This window comes from Dasypus novemcinctus, chromosome 3, assembly GCF_030445035.2.
Source record: "Dasypus novemcinctus isolate mDasNov1 chromosome 3, mDasNov1.1.hap2, whole genome shotgun sequence".
Taxonomy (NCBI): Eukaryota; Metazoa; Chordata; class Mammalia; order Cingulata; family Dasypodidae; genus Dasypus; species Dasypus novemcinctus.
In genome coordinates, this window is record NC_080675.1 from 131,584,603 (window position 1) to 131,604,748 (window position 20,146).

General features: G+C 36.2%; 1 protein-coding gene across 1 annotated transcript in view; it reads right to left on the reverse strand.

Annotated features, from left to right (window-relative positions):
• Positions 1 to 20,146, reverse strand: part of ALDH1A2 (aldehyde dehydrogenase 1 family member A2) — a 98,372-nt gene that overhangs the window by 53,742 nt on the left and 24,484 nt on the right. Inside the window, exons 2-4 of the mRNA XM_023587219.3 lie at positions 7,998 to 8,102; positions 7,669 to 7,809; positions 4,729 to 4,858 (exon numbers count right to left, since the gene is read on the reverse strand). Coding sequence (XP_023442987.1) covers positions 4,729 to 4,858; positions 7,669 to 7,809; positions 7,998 to 8,102 — 376 coding nt within the window. The remainder of the gene's footprint in view (positions 1 to 4,728; positions 4,859 to 7,668; positions 7,810 to 7,997; positions 8,103 to 20,146) is intronic.

Here is a 20,146-nt window from a genome sequence, read left to right on the forward strand (position 1 = left end):
TTCAGTGAATGGGAGATCATCTTCCAATCTCCAGTTTTTACATGGAACTACCTTTCAAGGAGCTGGCAACCCTTCTGATGAGCCTACTATTAAACAGTTAGACCAACTGCATTGAACTATTCCATTATCTCCCCTGGCAGATTCCTATGCATTTTGACACTGAACATTATTTAGCTATAATGACAAACTCTATAAACATCTAAACAAATCCTGAAACTTTTCATTGGTATGAAGTGGCACTAATACTGTTCTTTCTAGCAGTCTGCTGGTAACTTCTAAGATGTTAAATTACATATTCCAGAGTCTGTCATGAAGATGTCTTAGCTCTACCATTAATTTGCTACATGGCCTTGAAAAAAAAGTCAGTTTACTTTTCTGAACCTCAGTTTCTTTGTCTATAAGTAAGGAGATTGGTCTTAGGGATTCCTAAGGTCCTTTTCAGCCTGAACATTTCAAAGAGATTGCATCTGAAGCAGACTTCACTGCCTCCTGTCACCCATTTCTCCTTCTGTGAACAAAAACAAGATTGGATTCTTCCTCCATCACAAAGAGGCTGTGGCCATGAAAGAAGCAAATGTATGAACAGAATTTTGTTATCAGTTAAAAAAAATCATCAAATGGGGAAAATACCTTCCCTGCAGGACTGCTATGAGATTAGAGATAATATAACTGGCCCAAAGTAAGTACTTAATAAATCATAGTAATGATTATTATTTATCATCATACTTAGGAGTCACCATAAAAAGATCAAAACATGGAATTTATAGTCAGAGGGAATGGCTTTGAGTCCTGGCTTCATTGTGAAGTAATGGGCAGTGTTATAAAGGGAACATCAAGACTCTTATGAACCAAACTGAGATGCATAATTCTACAAAAAAAAATCTCCTTTTCCAGGAAGCCTTCCTAGAACTGAGCCCTACCCCCAACTTTAATTCTGGGTGAGGGGCCTTCAAACTTCATTCTTACCCATCTGAACAAGTCACACTGTATTGCAAGTGCTAGTCTACTTGTTCATTTTCCTTGTTATCTTATGAACATCTTAAGAGCAGAGGACTCTGTCTTGCTCAATTTTGTATCCCCAGTGCCTAATATAGCGCCTGAAACATAGCAGGTGCTGAAAATATATCAGTTGAGTAAATGAATGTATGAAGCAATGAGAGGTAAAGGAAGACTTCTTCCCAATATACATGGTAGACAGCCCCAGCCTTCCTACCTAAATATGAAGGGATAAAAGATGCAGAAGCAAAATTCTTCCCACTCATTTTGCTTCCTTATCCTTTAGTGTCAGAGATGCCGAGCTGGATGAACTATGGTGTATGAGTCAATGTAGCAAGGCAAAATATTCTCATGTTTAAATTTTTTTAAAACCTGTCAGGTTTACTTTTCATGGGTGACAAGACAGAACTGTGTGCTTTTTACCCCTCATCTTCACTATGACAGCCTCCTTCACCCACATGATCTAGGTAGAGAGAGCCACAAACTTTAAGTGCTCCAGAATATTGGCGAGTCATAAATACTATCTTGAAAAGACCAGACTTTAGATATATTAATCTAAAAGATCCTGAAGGGAATTAAAGTCTTCAGCAAGGTCACCGGTCTCTTTATCTTCTTGCCCTGCTGAGCTGATCTCCAGAATAAAGCATGTTAGGCTGAAAGACACTTGGGTGTGAATCTCAGCCCTGCCAATTACCAGCCATGTGACCTTGCTCAAGTTCCTAAACCCTTACTATTTCATTTTCTCAGCTATAAAATGGTGCAATACCTCTTCAAATCCAGCCTACCTCTTGGGAGTATTGCAGGTCAAAGGAGATCCTATCTAGGAAAGACTATTTTGCACTCTTAAATGCAATGCAAATATAAAGTACACTATTTCTTTATGTTATAATCCCAAACATAAAATTTCCCTGGGAAATGCATGTAATGTAATGAAAGAGCTCATGGTTAAGGGTTAAGGCCTTCTTATATTCCAGATTGCACTGTGGGAAAAGTCAAGTATGCAGAGACAAAATCAAACTGATTTGGCGGGGTAACAAATGACAAACACAAATAGATTAACTGACTATAAATTTTAGAGTAAATCAATGAGTAACTATAATATCTCTTATCTCTATTCTTTCCCTGTGACCCTCCTGGCTTAGTCCAGTCAGACTTACTAAGCACCTGACTAGCCAAAGGAGTGATTGGCCAAATTCTTGGTATCCCACAGGCAAGCCCAAATGTTTCTAAAGCTGGAACAGAGAGGTAGGCTGGCTACCAAGCACATTTTTGCCTCCCTCCTTTACTCATCTGCTTGAGGCACCACAACGAGAGCTCTTACACCTCAAATCCCAGCTACCTGGGAGTTCCACGTATAGCCAATCCTAGGGAGAGGCCCTTTTCTTGATATCCCTCTAAATGCACTTTAAGAAAAATTAAAGAAACAAAACATTAGTGTTTATGAGAGTTCTTTTTTTTCCTTCACAGGTGGACTATCACTTTCTGAGTAAAGGGGGGAAGTAACTATTGTAAAAGCATTTTCTAAGTCCTGTATTTCTAACTACCAGTTTAATATCATCAGGATCTCCACAGAGCATCAGATGAAAACATTGAGACTTATGGACCAACCACCTCTTTTACCAGATAAAATTAGATTAAAGCATCAAACAGTATCAGAGACTCCAATAAATCTTTATCAGGGTCTTCTGAGAATGTAGCAGAAAACCAAGACATTGTTAGACCAAATAGAGATTTATGTGCATAACCTTCTGTTTCACCTTATTCCTAAAATATCTGTAGATCTTTTGAAAAGAGATTAAAATGTCTGAAACTTATTTTTTGCTCTAATAGTGAAATGAGAGGTGTAGGTGGGAGGCAAAGCAAAGCAAAGCAAAACAGAACAAAACAAACAAACCCAGGACCTCTGCAATAGGAGAGGTCAACTTAAAAAGGATGACAAATCTTGTCTTTGGATAAAGGTTTTAGTTCCTCAGGCCCTCCAAAAAGTTTGCAAAATAGTATGTCTTGCTTAGGCCATCCCCAAATCCAGTAGGTGATTCTGGAGAACAGTGGTCCTGTGATATTTTTGAAACCAGGACTGAACTAAGATTCTGACATTCCCAAAGAGCAATTATCTCTATTCTTCTGAGGCTGGTGAACAAGAAAAACCTCTAGGTGGTGAACAAGAGAGCCTATAATATGAAATGCATTTTCTAAAGGCTAACATTCCACATGTCATCATCACTCAAGGAGGTAATTTTAAAACAGTCCATTAAAGTTTCGTCTCTGTCCCTCCTCCACTCTCACTTTGGCTTCTTGTCTTACCGCTCCATGCCTAGATGAGGTATCACAACAGCCACCTTGCTTGGCTCTGATGGCTGTATCTTGCTCTATAGGACAGACCACCAGCAGCATGGCCAACACCTGGCAGCTGGTTAAGAATGCAGAAGCTCAGGCTCTACCCATGGTGATTCGTGTATACATTAAAGTTTGCTCTAATCCATCTGCACTACCAGCCAAACCATCCCATTTTTTGATAAATTGATATTCTTCAGCCTGCCAAGGAAAGCCCTAACAGGGCCAATCCAAGGTACCTAGTATTACGTTCCACTCTCCTTAGTATACACTCTCCAGGGAAAGTAGGCTGTTTTGCAGAGAGCATAGGTAGAACACCTGGCCCAGTACTTGGCAGTATCTAGTATCCACTCAATAAGCACATATTCCTCTTTACATTTACTCAGTGTTCGTAACATCCTCATTTCTCTTTCAGTTTCCTGTAATTTTATCTCTTTCTCCCAGTATCTAGGATGAATCCTCTAGTGAAGGGATTAAAAACCTAGTCTCTAATATAAAACTTTTTAGGCCTAAACCTTTTCTGCTATGTGAATTAGGAAAACTATTTAAAACTATTTAACTTCTCAAGGCCTCAGTTTCCTGCTCCTTAAACTGGGGGTGTTAATAGCAACCTCCTCTTGGGGATGTTGGGAAAGTATTCAGTAGGTATTAGCTGTTTGAGCTCAGCTTAAGACCTCTCCACTGACCACTTTTGTTGTAGATACTCTCATTTCTTCTTTAAGTAACTAGAGTATTGGCAGGCCAAGCCACACAACTTAGCACCTAACTGTAACCTCCTGTAGAAATCTCTAATTGTTTTCGTAGTGTTGATTTTTGTCTCCTGACCTGGATCTTAAAAACAAAAAGTGTCAGGATTATTAATTGTTGCTGTTTTTATAGGTTCTGAAAGTAATTCATTGTCATTAAGGGAAAATAGAAAAATATTTTTAAAATAAATGAAAAATCATCCATTATCTTACTAAGAGACAACAAATGTTAACATTTTAGAGAATTCATTCCAAATGAGCAGTCTTGTGTTTTGAGAGGGCAAGGGCCAAGTCTTAATTTTCTTGAAATTTTCCCCAATCTCCTTTCCACCCAATGCCCCCCTAAACCCCAGGCATCTAACCTAGTACAATGCTAAACACTTAGCAGCTGACAAATAGATACCTGCTTATTAGTTGACTGATGTATTGATTTAAGTGATTTTCCCTTGACCTATATGTAGAATGTCTACCCATAAAAATAAGGACACCATCAGAGTTAGTGACATAATTTATTTGCTTTTTGTTCAGCTCAAGGGGCGTTAAGTGTATATATATTTGCATCCTATGTGAACCATTGTTTGCATTTGGTGGCCAAAGTGTGTTTCTGGCGAGCTTCACATTTTCCTTTTCAACTTACTCGAATTTCACGTACCTACAGGAATGGTCATCCCATGAATTTTATCAGCCCAACCTGCATAATACCGGAGAGTTTTGATGACACCCTGTAAATCCACATAAAAAGCTTGAAGGAATGGTTTCCCACCATTTAGGGACTCCATGGTCTGTTGGAAAAGAAATGGAGAGAAATTAAGTCCAGTGATCTTACAGTGATACATTAAATAATTTCTAGAGCAGAAGAGAGAAAGATAATATAAATGAATATAAATGGTAAGGAATACCTGGTCCACTCTGTTTTTCCAAATAAAAAGATCTTTAGAACTGTCAGTTTGGTTTGGTTTCTAGTAAAAAACACTTTGAGTATATATGTGCATGGTCTTGAAAGTGGGTGTTTCCAGTAACCACTATCCAAATACATAAGCACAACATTTCTGTTATATTAATGGTCAGAACTGAGTGGGGATTTTTTTGGCATCCACACCAGTAATCTGAATCCATAAAGAGGAGTGGGGTGACGGGCTTATTATGCAACTGCAGAGAATATAAAATGTCCTCCACAGCTGCCAAGACCCCTACAGAGAAATAGAATATCCAAGGTGCATAGTCAGTTTATTTATTACCACCAAATAAACAAGATTTCCTCATGGACAGCTCATACTTTAACAGCTAAAAGGCTGGGATTTTGTTTACAAAATGTGTTAACAACCATTATCTATTTAAGAGTAAAGCACGAGGTACATTTAACGAAAATGGTGATATTAAACAGCTTTAGATTATAGGTGTCGTTATTTTAATGATTTGTTTCTAAATCGGTTAAGCCTGTAACAAACAGAATGACAAATGAACACACTGAAATAAGAAAAGATATTTTCACTTGAGAGGTTTTAAAGGTGATACAAGTTTAACAAATGAAATAAAAAATGTTTATAATCTCATTTCCTTCTCTTTAAGGACAATTTTTAAAATATACTGTATGAAAATTATCTGATTGCTGACAAAGTTAATATTGCAATATTTTCCATTCAGTGAAAATATGTTACTTACAGTGCAATTTATCCAATTACTATTTCCAAAATGGAACTCATTAAAAAATATCCTGTTAGTTAACACTATCTACTGGTTCACCTTTACTAAAGAAAATCAATCAAAACCATTTCCCAGTACTTTTAAGAACATTTACATGTTATGAGATGGGTATTACATTCTCCATGAGTTAGTATGCAGCTAGCATAGAACCAAAGTATACAGAGCACAGAGGGAGTGAAGAGTCAACATCCAGATCTGTGCGCCTAAATGGTCCCTACTAAACGGTCCTACTTACACCAGCCATATTTACCTGAGAATTGCCAGCCTTACGTCTATTTCAATTGCGTTTTGTTGGATTCAATATTAACTTCCATTTTCTGGTCAGGGGATGCCCTGCATTCCTAATAAAACTCACTCCTCTCATGGCTTGGGAGTATTTAAAAATAAGAATCACATTTGTGTGGTTGTGAAAGGGACTTGATTACAGTGAGATATACAGCAGAAAAAGAATGGCATTTGAATTACATGATATGAAAACTTAATTGCAGAACTGAATTATATCAGCATCTAGTGCATACTGTTTGTTAGTCTAATGTGAATAAACACTATATATATATTTAATTCAGACAGATCCTTTTTGACCATTTATGTGCCCCCATTGATTAGTTATGTGCTAGGAACTATGCTAAGATTACAAAAAGTAAAGAAGTAAAAATACAATTTTTCACTCTGAAGAAAAGCACAATCTAGCAATGAGATAAGCATATGCACCAGCATTGTTCAAGGAATTCCAAAGAACTCAATTTTGCAAGGCATTACTAGAGTAGTAAAAAAAAATAGTGTTCACACTCAATTTCAAACACTGAGATTTTCAGAGCCTTTAATATGCTGAATGTCTTGTAGGAGCTCCAAGAAAGAATTATATTCACCTGACTTTCACAATATACCTAAACACCTCAGGGGAACAGTAACCCATAGGGTACCAGATTAACAAATGTTTATTATTGATAAATAAATATTATGTATTACTGGAATTCCAAAACAACATCATAAAGGAATCATTTTTATTTCCATAATATGAAAAGATACCTGAAGGGGATGGTAGGAAGGAAGAAAATGGGTATGAGGGCTAATGATGAAGGATACTAATGCCTCCCTCCCCTGACCCAGGCCCAATAGTGATCTGTTTTCCTAAGAAGAGTGCAGAGGAGTGTTCATGGCTGGAATTCCATGAATGCTGAGTGAATAAAGAAGCATTAGATATTAATCAATATAAATCATTAGATATTGATCAAATGTGGGTCAACCAGGTCGAGATCCCTGGGGCACCTGGGGATTCCTGAGATATAGAAGATACATTTTTAAATTAACTCTAGAAGAGGGGCATTCCTTATATAAGAAAATGATGGATTCAATGAAGAAAGTTGCTGCCTCCTGCTCTCTCAGTACTCTACTGATTCTAAAAAGTAACAGAAGAATAAACAGCAGAAGTGTATGAGAAATTCATATCATGCCCTCTGCTTCTTTCTGAAGGAGTCTCCTCAGTCAAGAGAAGTTGACTCTCAAGAGGTTAAAAGCAGTCCTATTTGATTCTCAAAAGAAGTATTTGGTATTGGTTTTCTGTAAGCACCATGTTGACTCTCCTGTTTTTTTATTGTTTTAGTTTTGTTTCATTTGGCCAGGGTGAGGAGTGGGAAGGAAGGAAGGTCCTCACCAGTCATGGGGAGTTATGTTTTTTTCCTTGAAAGTTCAGTGGAAAGATACTCTCACTTGATATTCCACCTCTCCCATTGATCCCCAAAACCAAACATCTCTAATTTTCCTGGGTATTAGTGCATTCTTAGCTTTCTCCACAGATCTGCTTCTTGTGATTTTCATAAAGACTGAGGAAAATAAATTTCAATCGAAGGGTAAGGTTTTGGTAAAGACTTAATGTTAGGCTACTTACTGCAAGAACTGCTCGGTCTCGTTCCACCAAGTCTGCAAGCTTATCCAACAGTCGTCCTCTTTCTGAAGCATCCATCCTTCTCCACACTGAACCAAGAGAGAAGGCCAGGCGGGCTGCCTGCACTGCTTTATCTATATCTGCCTGTTAGAGAGGAAGAAATACAACTGAAGGGAGACAATATTTTAATTAAAGGAAGAACTATCTACCATCATGAAAAAGGTGATAATGAAAATAAGTGGTGGGTCTAGACAGCATATGTTTATTGATTGGCTGTTTAAAGACAGTTATTTCATAAGGAATCTTTTTCCAGGAAAGACTTAAAGACATACCTTATCTGCTTCTTGAACTTCACATACTGGTTCCCCCGTGGCTGGATTATATACAGGGAATGCTTTCCCACTCTCTGAGTTCTGCCACTCGTTGTTAATAAAAATCTAAGGGAATAAACAACAAAAGAATCTGAAAAAGATGATAAGAAGCCAGCCAATGACTAAGTGTTATTGAAGTCCCACAGTAACAATATTTGTTCCATATGCTTGCTGGTATATAATAAAAGCATAGAATTCAAAGACCATAACTACTAATAATATCTATTTCGGCCTTACTCCCAATTCAGGAATTTCCTCTCTAATATTTTTAGCTCAATGTAATCCAAAAATTAAATGGAGTCCTTACTTTTAGTGAGCCTGGCAACCAGCAAAAAAGACAAAGAAGGATGAAAAGACAGTGTCTCACATACACTCAAACTACACGCTGAGGTTGACAAAATACTGATAGTCCAAGCTCTGGCAAATAGCTATAAGAGTTAAATCATGGGCCAAACTGACAGCCATCAAACTGTAGATTCTAGTTTCTCTGTCAGAAGCATAAATGACTTCTCAGGGCAAATGAATGGTGCTAGAGTAAGTATTCACCTAAATTATACCCAGATCCTTAACCGAATACAAATACTATGACCAAACTAACTAGTGAATTAAATAAATCACATGGGTAAATCCAAGTTAGATTTCTTTCCTTTTGCTGAGGTTACACAGCTCAACAAAAGGAAAATGGGCTATAACTTGCAAATTGGTCTCTCTAGGATTTCTTAATAGTATTTGTTTCCTTATGCATATGAAATGGGGATCATATTAAAATGGCAAAGAGGCCAATGGTTAAGAAAATTACTCAAGTCAATTTCTCATGATTTATAAAGTTAAAGACGAGAGGAGAAGGGAGGAAAAGAGTTCTAAAAATTTTATCAATATTAAGAGACAAACCCAAACTATTATTTTTAGACTATGCAAGCTTAAAGAATACACAAAGGTGTTTTACCTTTAAAATTTATGGCACCACAATAAAAATGTCTGAATTTATGAAGCAGTTAGTCACCTTAGGAAAAAAGACCATGACAAACTGATTTAGTATTGTCTACCATCTTAATAATGACAGATAAAGCCAAATAAGTACAGATCTACAATTTTAAATACTAAATTTTAGAAAAAGTTCCAAAACTTTCCTTTCATATTTTTCCTTGATTCGATAAACAAATGGATCTGTAGAGAGGGAGGCACTGATTAAACTAAAGCCTTCTTTTCCTGAAGGCTTTTTAAGATAAACGAAAAGACTTTAAATTTGTGTGGCTCTTTTGACAAATGTATTAAGCACAAACCCAATGCCCTTGTAATTGTACAGCATTTTATAATTTATAATACATAGTTTATAAATACACTTAACATAATGTATTCATTTATTCAATAAATATTTAAGACACTTCTAGACATAGGAAAGGCAAGGATGACTAAGAGACTTCCTCCCCTCCAGGGTCTTACAGTGTCTAGTAGTTTGTTAGATACTCACAACTTGTAAGGCATGATTTTAGTTTCTCTATTAAACATCACAAAATTGAGAGAAAGGGAAGTTAAGATTCCAAAGAAGCAAGTTCCTGTTATGGCTCTGTTTAAAGTCAATTGCCCTTTCCACTACTGTTACTTCCATGATTGCTCAGCCCAAAAACACACAGTTAGTTAATATCGAAGCTCAAGCTATACGTCTTGGATTCTTGGTCTAGTTCTCTGTTTACTCCAGTTAAAAAATTTTTAAACTCCTCACAGCTCATCATATCTGCACTCTCCTTTGTAACACAATATGACAATCTCTAAAGTAATAAAAGAAAATTAAAAGGATAGTTTCATTAAGGAACTGTAATATTATCAAGTTTGTGGAGGAAGAGGTCTTACCAATATTTCTTATTCTTTTTAGTCACTGTTTTACTGAATTGAACTTCTTAATCTTGTAATATCATCAGGGTACACGGGATCCAATTTTCAATTTTTAGTTTCTTTGTTGAACAGTTTTAACTATTTGTAAAGATTGATATCTCACGACTTTTGTTTCTTAGAGGTCTTTCAAAGATCAAAGGGAAAAATTATTTATTTTCTAAATGAGTCAAATTCATTCTCTAACCTTTATCAATTGGGTCCATTGATCATTTTCTAAATCGGAGATATATTATGGGACTTAAGTGATCTTATTTATCCTATATCTTGAAATATTTTGCTATTTCATCATCAAATATTCTCCACTAAAAAGACTAAAATAACAAGCAAACAAAACAATGATGTGGTTTCTGAGAAATGAATAAATAAGTCATCATTATTACATCATCCTTAACTTTTCTTATTGTGTTGTCCAAAGTAATGCATCACCTTTCAAGAAGGCATACAAGAAGTCTGGGAACACCCAGTGTGCCATATTCTTTGCAACTTTCATTGAACACAGTTAAGAATTGAGAATTTTTCATTTCTACCCATAATGAGAAAGAGAAGAAAATTGGTGGAGCAAGACATTTCACAATTATTAGATGAGTCAGAAGATGACGGCACAGAGAAAGCAGCACTCTAGACTGTATTTGATGGGATTGAAACTGGCCATTTAAGCAAAATCTTGGACTATGAATCCTTAGGATAAATAAATTTTCTCAAACTCAAAATTCAAAGAGTAAAAAATGTATTTCTAAAGCAAGAAGTATATATTATGATGTCTGACCCAGCTAGTCCTTGAATAGGAAGGACTTCATCATGCAATATTTTGCAACGAGAACCTGGACCATCCTGTTTTGCTAGAAGGACATGTGACATTTTTTCAACTCTTATATCTGTGCATCAAAATTTACTTGATATGGGAAACGGACTTTGGCCCAGTGGTTAGGGCGTCCGTCTACCATATGGGAGGTCCGCGGTTCAAACCCCGGACCTCCTTGACCCGTGTGGAGCTGGCCATGCGCAGTGCTGATGCGCGCAAGGAGTGCCGTGCCACGCAAGGGTGTCCCCCGCGTGGGGGAGCCCCACTCGCAAGGAGTGCGCCCGTGAGGAAAGCCGCCCAGCGTGAAAAGAAAGAGCAGCCTGCCCAGGAATGGCGCCGCCCACACTTCCCGTGCCGCTGAGGACAACAGAAGCGGACAAAGAAACAAGACGCAGCAAATAGACACAGAGAACAGACAACCAGGGGAGGGGGGGAAATTAAATAAATAAATAAATCTTTAAAAAAAAAAAATTTACTTGATATGCTTTGTAAATGGAGAAACGCTGAAGGCAGATGTACATACAAAGGTGATTAGAGAGGTATTATGTAGTCATAAAAAGAATTCATTGAATGGTTCAATCTAATTGGTGCTCATAAGGCTAAAAATGAAAATGTGTTTGTAATTATGGAACAAAAAGCTGGTCATCCTCTTTTTCTGCTAAGTCATGAGCTTTCAAAGTTTAATAAGTATTGCATTATAAAAAAGTTTATGCAAAAAGAATCAGAAGTAATGATGAGCTAGAACATTTTAGAGATGTGTTTAAAATCTTTAATTAGTACTTATGAGATGAATATGCTCCAGATTCATACATGATGGCTGCTGAGCAGTTAGGTGCATCCAAAGGCCACTGCTCATTTCAGGTACATATACTGCCAAAACCAGGAGAATAAGGAATAAAAATATGGTTTGTTATGCTTAAACTCTTATTTTGTTGTTTTTACTATCTCTTTAATCTTACACCTATAAATTAGTTGCAAAATGACTTAAATTTTGAAAAAAAGTAATACACTGGGTAGTGCATGTGGCTCAAGCAGTTTCCTACATGGGAGGTCCCAGGTTCGGTTTCTGGTGCCTCCTAAAAACAAAAACAAAAAACAATAAGCAAACAAACAGAAAAAAACCAAAACAACTCAGGGGAGTCATTGTGGCTCTAGTGGTTGAGTGCTGGCTTCCCATGTGGTCCCAGGTTCAACCCCTGGCCCTAGTACATACATACATACATACATACATACATACATACATACATACACAAATGTCAATTGGACAGGTCCCAGGTTCAAGCCCCAGTCCTGGTACCTCAAAAAAAAACAAACAAATAAATTTAAAAGGGTCAACTGGACCCAGATGGAAAATGTGATGACTTTTTCCTGATATGTTAAAGGCTAAAATATTTTAAATTTTTACTACTTTATTAATTCTACAGAACCAAACTTATATTACATTTTAAAAACTTGTACCAAGCAATTATAAAGTTGTTCTTTCATGAATTGTCACAAATGTGCCACACTAATGCAAGGTGCTGATAGGGTGATATATGGGAAGTGTGTATTTTATGCATGATTTTTCTGTAAACCTACAATTTCTCTAATAATAATTTTTAAAACCTGACAACTCTGTGGTACATGGGATACCAAATTCTTACTACAATACTGAGCAATTTCAAAAGTTTCTGCTGTCTAAATTGGTCTTCTCTGACTAGGGCTCCTTGGAGAATGGCTTATTTTAGGTGGTAGCAAGGAAAGAACAAGATGAGCCTGGAATCAAGAAATCAAGTAAATAATCCCCACCTGATGGGGACATAGTGAAAGGATTCAGGAGCTAATGTGAAGAGGCTCCCAATGGCCAATACTTGGATAATTTGAGCAACAAAATAAATATGATAGTAATGGATTATAACCCATAGAATGAAAAAAGCATCAATGAGTTCATAATAATATGAATAAAAATTGAATATTTAAATACATGGGGCATAAGTAAACAATTCTCCTTAGAGTAGAATTCCAATTAATAGATGTGAAGGAATGATGGAATTAGGAAACACCACAGTAATAAGCGCTTCAGGTAAGAATCATCAATGGATGGTAAAATGAGCAGGCAAAAGCATAATGAAAAACTGGACATTTACATGGTCTCAAAGTATCTCCCCTCAAAATACTTATTATTTACAAGAAGAAAACAGAAACTTTACATTGGAGAAACTTGACAGGTATCACCTTAATCCAGGGGTTCTCAACCTTTCCACAGACCCTTTGCCAGTCAAGTGAAAACCATGGCCACTTAGAATGTAGCGGCCAAAAGTTTTATGACAAACCCGTACTAACACATCCCCACAAGAATAACGCTTTTTTTGGATTTTCAATTCAAGCTCAGGGACCCCTGAAATCATTTGATAAATCCCTTGGGGTCCCTGGACCCCTGGTTAAGAATGCCTTCCTTAACCAAATGATTGAACTTAACATCACCAGTAATTGGACAAATTGATATTATGTGCTCCTGATTTGATGCCCTTAGAAGGACACTTGATAACTTCTGTGATATTCTTTCCAAAGAGGCATAACCTAAAGTTAAAGCATAAGGAAACATCAGGCAAACCCAAATTAAAAAAGAGCCTGCAAAAGAACTGAACAATACTTCTCAAAAGTGCCAAGATCATGAAAGACAAAGAAAGACTTAAAAACTTCCAAATTAAAGGACACTAAAGAGACATGAAAATTTGATGCATCATGTAATAGTGGGTTGGCTCCTGGACCAGAGAAAAAGATATTTTTGGACAATTGGTGAAATTTGAATGAGGTAAAATTAAATAATAATATTGCACCAATATTAATTTCCTGATTTTGGTAACTGTACTGTGGCTATGTAAAAGATGTAAACATTTGGGGAAGATTAATGAAGGGCATATAGGAATTCTTTACACTATTTTTGCAACTTTTTCCTAAATGTGAAATTATTTCAAAATGGAAAACAGAAGTTTTTGAAAATTAGTCTCCTCCTCAGTGACTACATTTCACACTACACTCAACATAAATTTGTTAAATAAAAGAGTGAGAATTCAGCATCTTTCTTATTTGTAAAAGTTCATCTTTAAGTATGAGTTTGTGGGAGATGAAATACTTTTAACTGTCTTAAAATATATCCAATACTGCCCAAACTTGTTCACGTTAAAATTTACAAATAGTTTCAACTCAAAAGCTAGAAATGTTATCATGAGAACCCAGAAAATTCTGGATTGCAGTTTGCTGAATTTCAGAAGAGTTATAAGGGAAGATTTGGACTTTTTAATCTAGAGCTCTCTGAAAGTAGAAAAGCCGTTTGACCCTAGCTAAGTCAATTGACTGTTGTTCAGTTTCCTTATCTGTAAAATAAGGGAGACGAACTAAATCTGAATGTCCTTTTGACTTATAACATTATATAATTCTGTGATGCCCTAAGTGAAGGCAAAAGAAACAGCCCATGAAAGAAGGTCCCTGACTGCTCTTGGTTTCTAAAAGGACAGGATGGCTCAGCTCATAAAAGCTAACTTTCTTTCCATGGCTATGAAGAAGTGTCCATTGACATTTTATGAGTTGTTGTTGGTATTAAAAGACATAATGGATGTGGTAGGCACTTAATTAATGTTAACTGGAATGGAATGCCTGCTGGGAGAGGATATGAATCACTGTCTAGCATCTTTCCTGATAAGGTTAGAAATAGAATACCATACCTCCCACCCCAGGATAAAATTTGAAACACATAGAAGAATGTAGAAATTAAAGAGTATTGGGGCTGCAAAATTTTCTTTGATTATGTTGTATTTAAAATATACAAAAATATATGTAATGTATATGTGCATTAATATGCATTATATTAAAAGGCAACATGAGCACACCACTCAAACCCTACAGCATTACTAGCATCACTGAAGCTACTTGTGTGCTTCTCCCTGGTCCTATCCTCCTGCCTGACCTACCAGGACCTTAGAAGTAACCGCCATACTGAATTATTTATTTATTCTTAGATATTTTTTTTATTTTTCTTGCCTTAATGTACTAATTTTTGGGTGCAGGATTCTACATATGTCCATCACATCTATTTTATGAAATGTATTCTTCAGATTGTCTTGATCTTTATTAACATTTTATCTGCTTGCCCTACTGATAATTGAGAAAGATGCATTAAAATCTCCCACCCTGGAGGTGGACTTGTCTATCATTTTTATCTATATAAGCTTTAAGGTTATTTTATAGTGAATATACATTTATGACCATCAGATCTTTCTGGCAAAACAGAACTATCTGTCAACAGAATGTGGTCCCCTTTATTACTAATAATGCTTTGTGCCTAAAAATCTATTCTAAGATTAATACAGCTATGAAAGCTTTTCATTAGAACTTGCCTGATCTATCTTTTTCCATCCTTTCGCTCTCAATCATGTCTTTATTATTTTCATGTATCTCTGTAAATGATTAGAGCTAGATATTATTTTGTTCAATATGGAAGTCTCTTTTAATTGGCAAGTTTAATAATCTGCATTATTGTGATTACTGTTATACTTGGACTTGATGCTTTCTATTTGCCATGCCTTGTCTTACTTCCTGTTTGCTCCTTTCTTGCTTCTATTAAAGAAAACAGGTTAGGAGCACTGCTGTTTGTTTTATAATTCAATTTCCCCTCTTCAATTGGTTTGGAAGTTGTACATTATATTTCCAGTCTTTTACTGGTTATCCATGATAAGTCCTCGTATTTGACAACTTAAAGTCTAAAGTTAATCAATCACCCTTTCTCCCAAACAATACAAGGACCACAGAACACTAAATCTAATCACTCCTTTCCAAGGGTTTACTTGTCATGAAAATATTATTTTATACAGAAAATACCTTATTGTATTTAAGAAGTTATTTCATTGATTTTTATTCTCAGTATTATTTGCTTCAGCTTACACCTTCTCCTGAAGTACTTTTCCTTCTTGACATACAATCTTTAGAATTTCACTTAAAGATTTGTGGAAATTACAATGTCTCCATTTTTATTTGTCTGATCATGAATTTATTGCATCCTCTTTCTCAAAGAATACCCCAGAAGAGCACACAATTCTAAGTTAGCAGTTATTTTTCTTCAGGACTTCAAATTTTCTATCTCGCAATGGTGTTTATAAGAAGTCTGCTGTTGGTGTCTATGATTTCTTTGTCGATGATTAGCTTTTCAGATCTTGTCTTTGTCCTTGATGTTCTTTAGTTTCAACACAGTATGTATAAGTATCAGTTTCACTTTTATTTATCCTCCTAGTTATATGTTATGTTTAAAGCATATGTAAATTTTGTCATTTATCAGTTCTGGAATGTTTATAATCCTTATCATTGTTTCTTTGAATATCATTCTCTATATTCTCTCCTCCTGGAACTCTAATTGTTACACCTTTTAAGTCTATCCTCAATGTCTTTTTACCATTCATACTTTCCATTTCTTTGTCTCTCTGTGCTGCAGTTGAGTAATATCTTCAGATTTAATTTACTAATTTACTTCATCCAATTTACTAATTCTGTTTACCTGACTTTAATCTGCTAATTTCAATATTTAAAAGTTCTACTTGGTTATTTTTCAAATCTGCTAGGTCATTTTTTATATCTCTCATTCCTTGCTCACATTTGGAAGATTTCACCTTTTATTTCCTTTAATATTTTGTGTATATTTTGGTATTTTGTTCATGAACATTTTAGTTATTTGAAGAATGTGGGGAATATAAAATTTGTTGAGCTGATTCTTTCCTTTTTTGATGATTGTGTGTGTGTGTGAACTCTTGTTTTATTGATTAATCTGTGGGAATTGTGAAGGCCTAAACTGGGTTTGCTTTCCTCTTTGAAGGATTTGCATTCACTTCTGTCAGATTCTAGGGATATTCCATTTGGAACACTTCAGTTCTCTTCAAAAATCTACCCTAATTTAGAAGCTTCAGGTTCAGATCCTCTACTTGTAATAGGTGCTGGGGCCTACTTTCCTGTTCCTAGAACTGGTATTGGCATTTGCCTCTAGACACTCAAGCTTTTGCATTTTCTTTCAGCTTCCTGTTCCATTTCAGATGACTGTACTTTAAATTGATCAATACACTAAAATAATTTATGGAAGGATAGCTTGCTCCACTATTTCTATTTAATACTGCATGAGTCTTTGATATACTGTGTAATAAAGCAAGAAAAAGAAATAAAAAGCAAAAATGTTTGGGAATAAAAGAAGTACTATTATCGTTATTTTCTAACATGATTGTGCAGAAACTCCTAAGAATATACAAAAAATCTACTATATGTATAAATTTAACAAAGTTCTAGTATATAAGGTCAAAGGTCGATATATAATCAAAATAATATCAACAAATTGGAGAATAAATAGAAATAAATGTGTATATACACATTCATATGTGTGCCTATAAATATGTATATATGTGTGTGTATTTGTGTGTATATATATATATTTTGTTTACTCATTTATTCTGTTGATGGGTATTTGAGTTGTATCCACCTTTTGGTTATTGTGCATAATGCTACTTTGAACACTGATATGCAAGTATCTTTTTGAGTCCCTGTTTTCAATTCCTTGGGGTATGCACCTAGAAGTGGAATTGCCAGTCATATGGTAATTTATGTCTAACCTTTTGAGGAGCCACCAGATTGTTCTCCATATTAAGCTTTTAAAACACATAAATAACAAAAAAAAAGAATAACAAAAAATAAAATAAAACATATAAATTTAAAAAATAATTAAGTCTAAGGAAAAGTATAAAGAAGAGCTATGACTCATCTTCAATGAAACCACTTCATAAGATTGAGGACCTGAAAAACTCCCTCCCACATCCTCCCCTAGTTTAACAGAATAGAAATAGTGTGAGCTGGAACAAAGCAGGAAAGAAAAAGTTGAAGAGAAATTTGATTTTACAGGAAAACTAAAATATTTATTAAATGCCTATTATAAATATGGTATTGTTTGTAGGTATGGCTGAAAATCCACAGAAGACACGCATTTTGCTATCTTAGAATTTACAATCATGCTGCAAAGACAAGAGTACTTTCAGGAAAGTTAAATAATGCAAGATATTCTGTTATTAAGTGCCAAGATGAATGGTAGAGATAAGCATTGCAGGAGTTCAATTCTGAGAAGGGAGAGAGACTGGTGTGAGCTGACATTTTCGAGGAACACTTCAGAGAAACAAGAAATAATGGAGGAGTATGACCTGGGATAAAGGAGGGGGAAGGAAAAGGAAGAAACTCTATCCCTAATAAAATTGTTCAGCTGGACTGATCAGCCCTCTTCCTTGACTTCAGCTCCTCTCTGAAGATTATCTGATACTCTGGTTTGAGAAGTGTAACAGAGAAGAAAGTAATGGAAGTTTAGCTTTTCTCCCTGCCTCCTAAAAGTTCTCCACAAACTCAAATGATTTAGCTGCCCCCTGGAATCTAAACACCAGCTTCTACCACAGCATAAGTAGGGTTCATTCAGGTAAGCAAGGCCCAGAAATTAGGAAAATGCACAGGGAATAAGAGTAAGTCAGGGAAGCAGATGTGGCTCAAGTGATAACGCCTCCGCTTACCAAATGGGAGGACCTGGATTCGATCCCTGGGGCCTCCTGGTGAAAAACAAGAGAAAGCATGCCTGTGCAGCGAGCCAGTGCCTATGTGGTGAGCCGAGTGCCCAGTGAGTGCCCGTGTGGTTAGCTAGTGCCAGTGTGGTAAGCCGAGTGCCTGCATGAGTGCCCACATGAGTGCCTGCGTGAGTGCCCACACAGTTAGTCAATGCCCATGCAAGTGAATCACGCAGCAAGATGATGACGCAACAACAGAGAGACGAAGGGGAGAGTCAAGATGAAGTGCAGCAGAGACCAGGAACTGAGGTGGTGCAATTGACAGGGAAAACCTCTTCTATATCAGAGGTCCCCAGGATTGAATCCTGATGAATCCTAGAGGAGAAAAATGAGAAGAGAAGACAAAAAGAGAAATAGATACAGAATATCACACAGCGAATGGACACAGACAACAAAAACAGCAGGGCAGGGGCAGGGAAGAAAAGAAAAAAGTCAGTCAGAAAGCTCATAAAGATAGTCAAAGAGAGAAGCATGAAAAGAAGGAAGATGAGGGAAAGAGAAAATGTTATCAATATGTTATAAATTCATCATAAATTTGGGATAAACAGTGATAAAAAAGTAGTGAAAAAATACTGTGGAGAAAACATACAGGGAGATTTCTAAAAGATAAAACACATTTGAAAATAGAGTTTGAAAACAAGAATTTATTTCTAAATATTGTTCTGTTAAAATAGAAGAGACTGACTAAATAAGCCTTATGGATTTCAAACTGAGAAACAATGAGCTGAGAGAGAGTCAAAGATGAAGGGAGGTGGAGGGTAGATGGAAAGGAAGAGGGTCATCTCCCAGGAAAGTTCAAAATTCAGGCATTCAATACTTGAACTATTCAATGCTGAATAAAACTATTATTTTCTCTTCTTTCTGCACCATGTAAAATGCTGTGAGAAAAAGTATGAAAGCAAGATCAGTCAGAAAACATAAAGAGCCTATGGCATGAGAAGAATCTGAGCCATATGCTCATGTCATCAGAATCCTGCTATTTGCAGACATATATCATGCTCTTCGTTGTGCTAAATTTCTGTATTTTGTTAGTGCCCCACAAAATGGGGAAGAAATTATACTATAGGATACTATAGAAGTATGGTGTTTCTTGGGTAGTATTATCCTGATGTTTGTAAATATGTGTACTTGGCTCAAAAGGCTCTTAGAAGCCATGCAAAGAAAAAGCAAAAAGACAAGGAGTCTCTGGCAATTGGCAGTCTTTGTCCCACCTTTGAGATCAATGGAACTCAAAATGAAATACTCTGTCTTCTTAGAATGTGTGTTCCAATCTCTGTATCTCTTGATATCCACATCACCCTATTCATGTTCGCGTATGTCTTTTCCCCTCAGTTTTTCCCCTATGTGCCTTCTTCTCCTCCCCCCGACCCTTTCTGTCTGTCTCTCTGCCTGCTGAAATCTGAAAGACACTCATCATGTCTCTTAAGCCATGAGTTGTTATGAACTCTTCCCATTTATGCCTTTCTTCTTTCCCTCTCTCCCTTCAAACAACATTTATTGAGGGCCTACTCCCTCCAGTTACTGTGTTTGCTAGGATCCCCTTAGATTTCTATACTTCCTTTCTTTGCCAAGCAATCTATGTGTTTTTCAGTCTAAATATATCTGCCATTCACTAGTATAAGTGTTCCAAATAGTACGAAAGAGCTAAATAGGGTCTTCTGTCAGTCCATCCCAAAAGAGTAAGGCCACTGTGTCCACGTGCAGCACGGAACACACCCAAATAATTTTTAAGAGAAAATAAATGACTCCTGTGACTGATTCACTATTTAAATAACAGACTGGGTTAAAATAAACTCAATTATGTG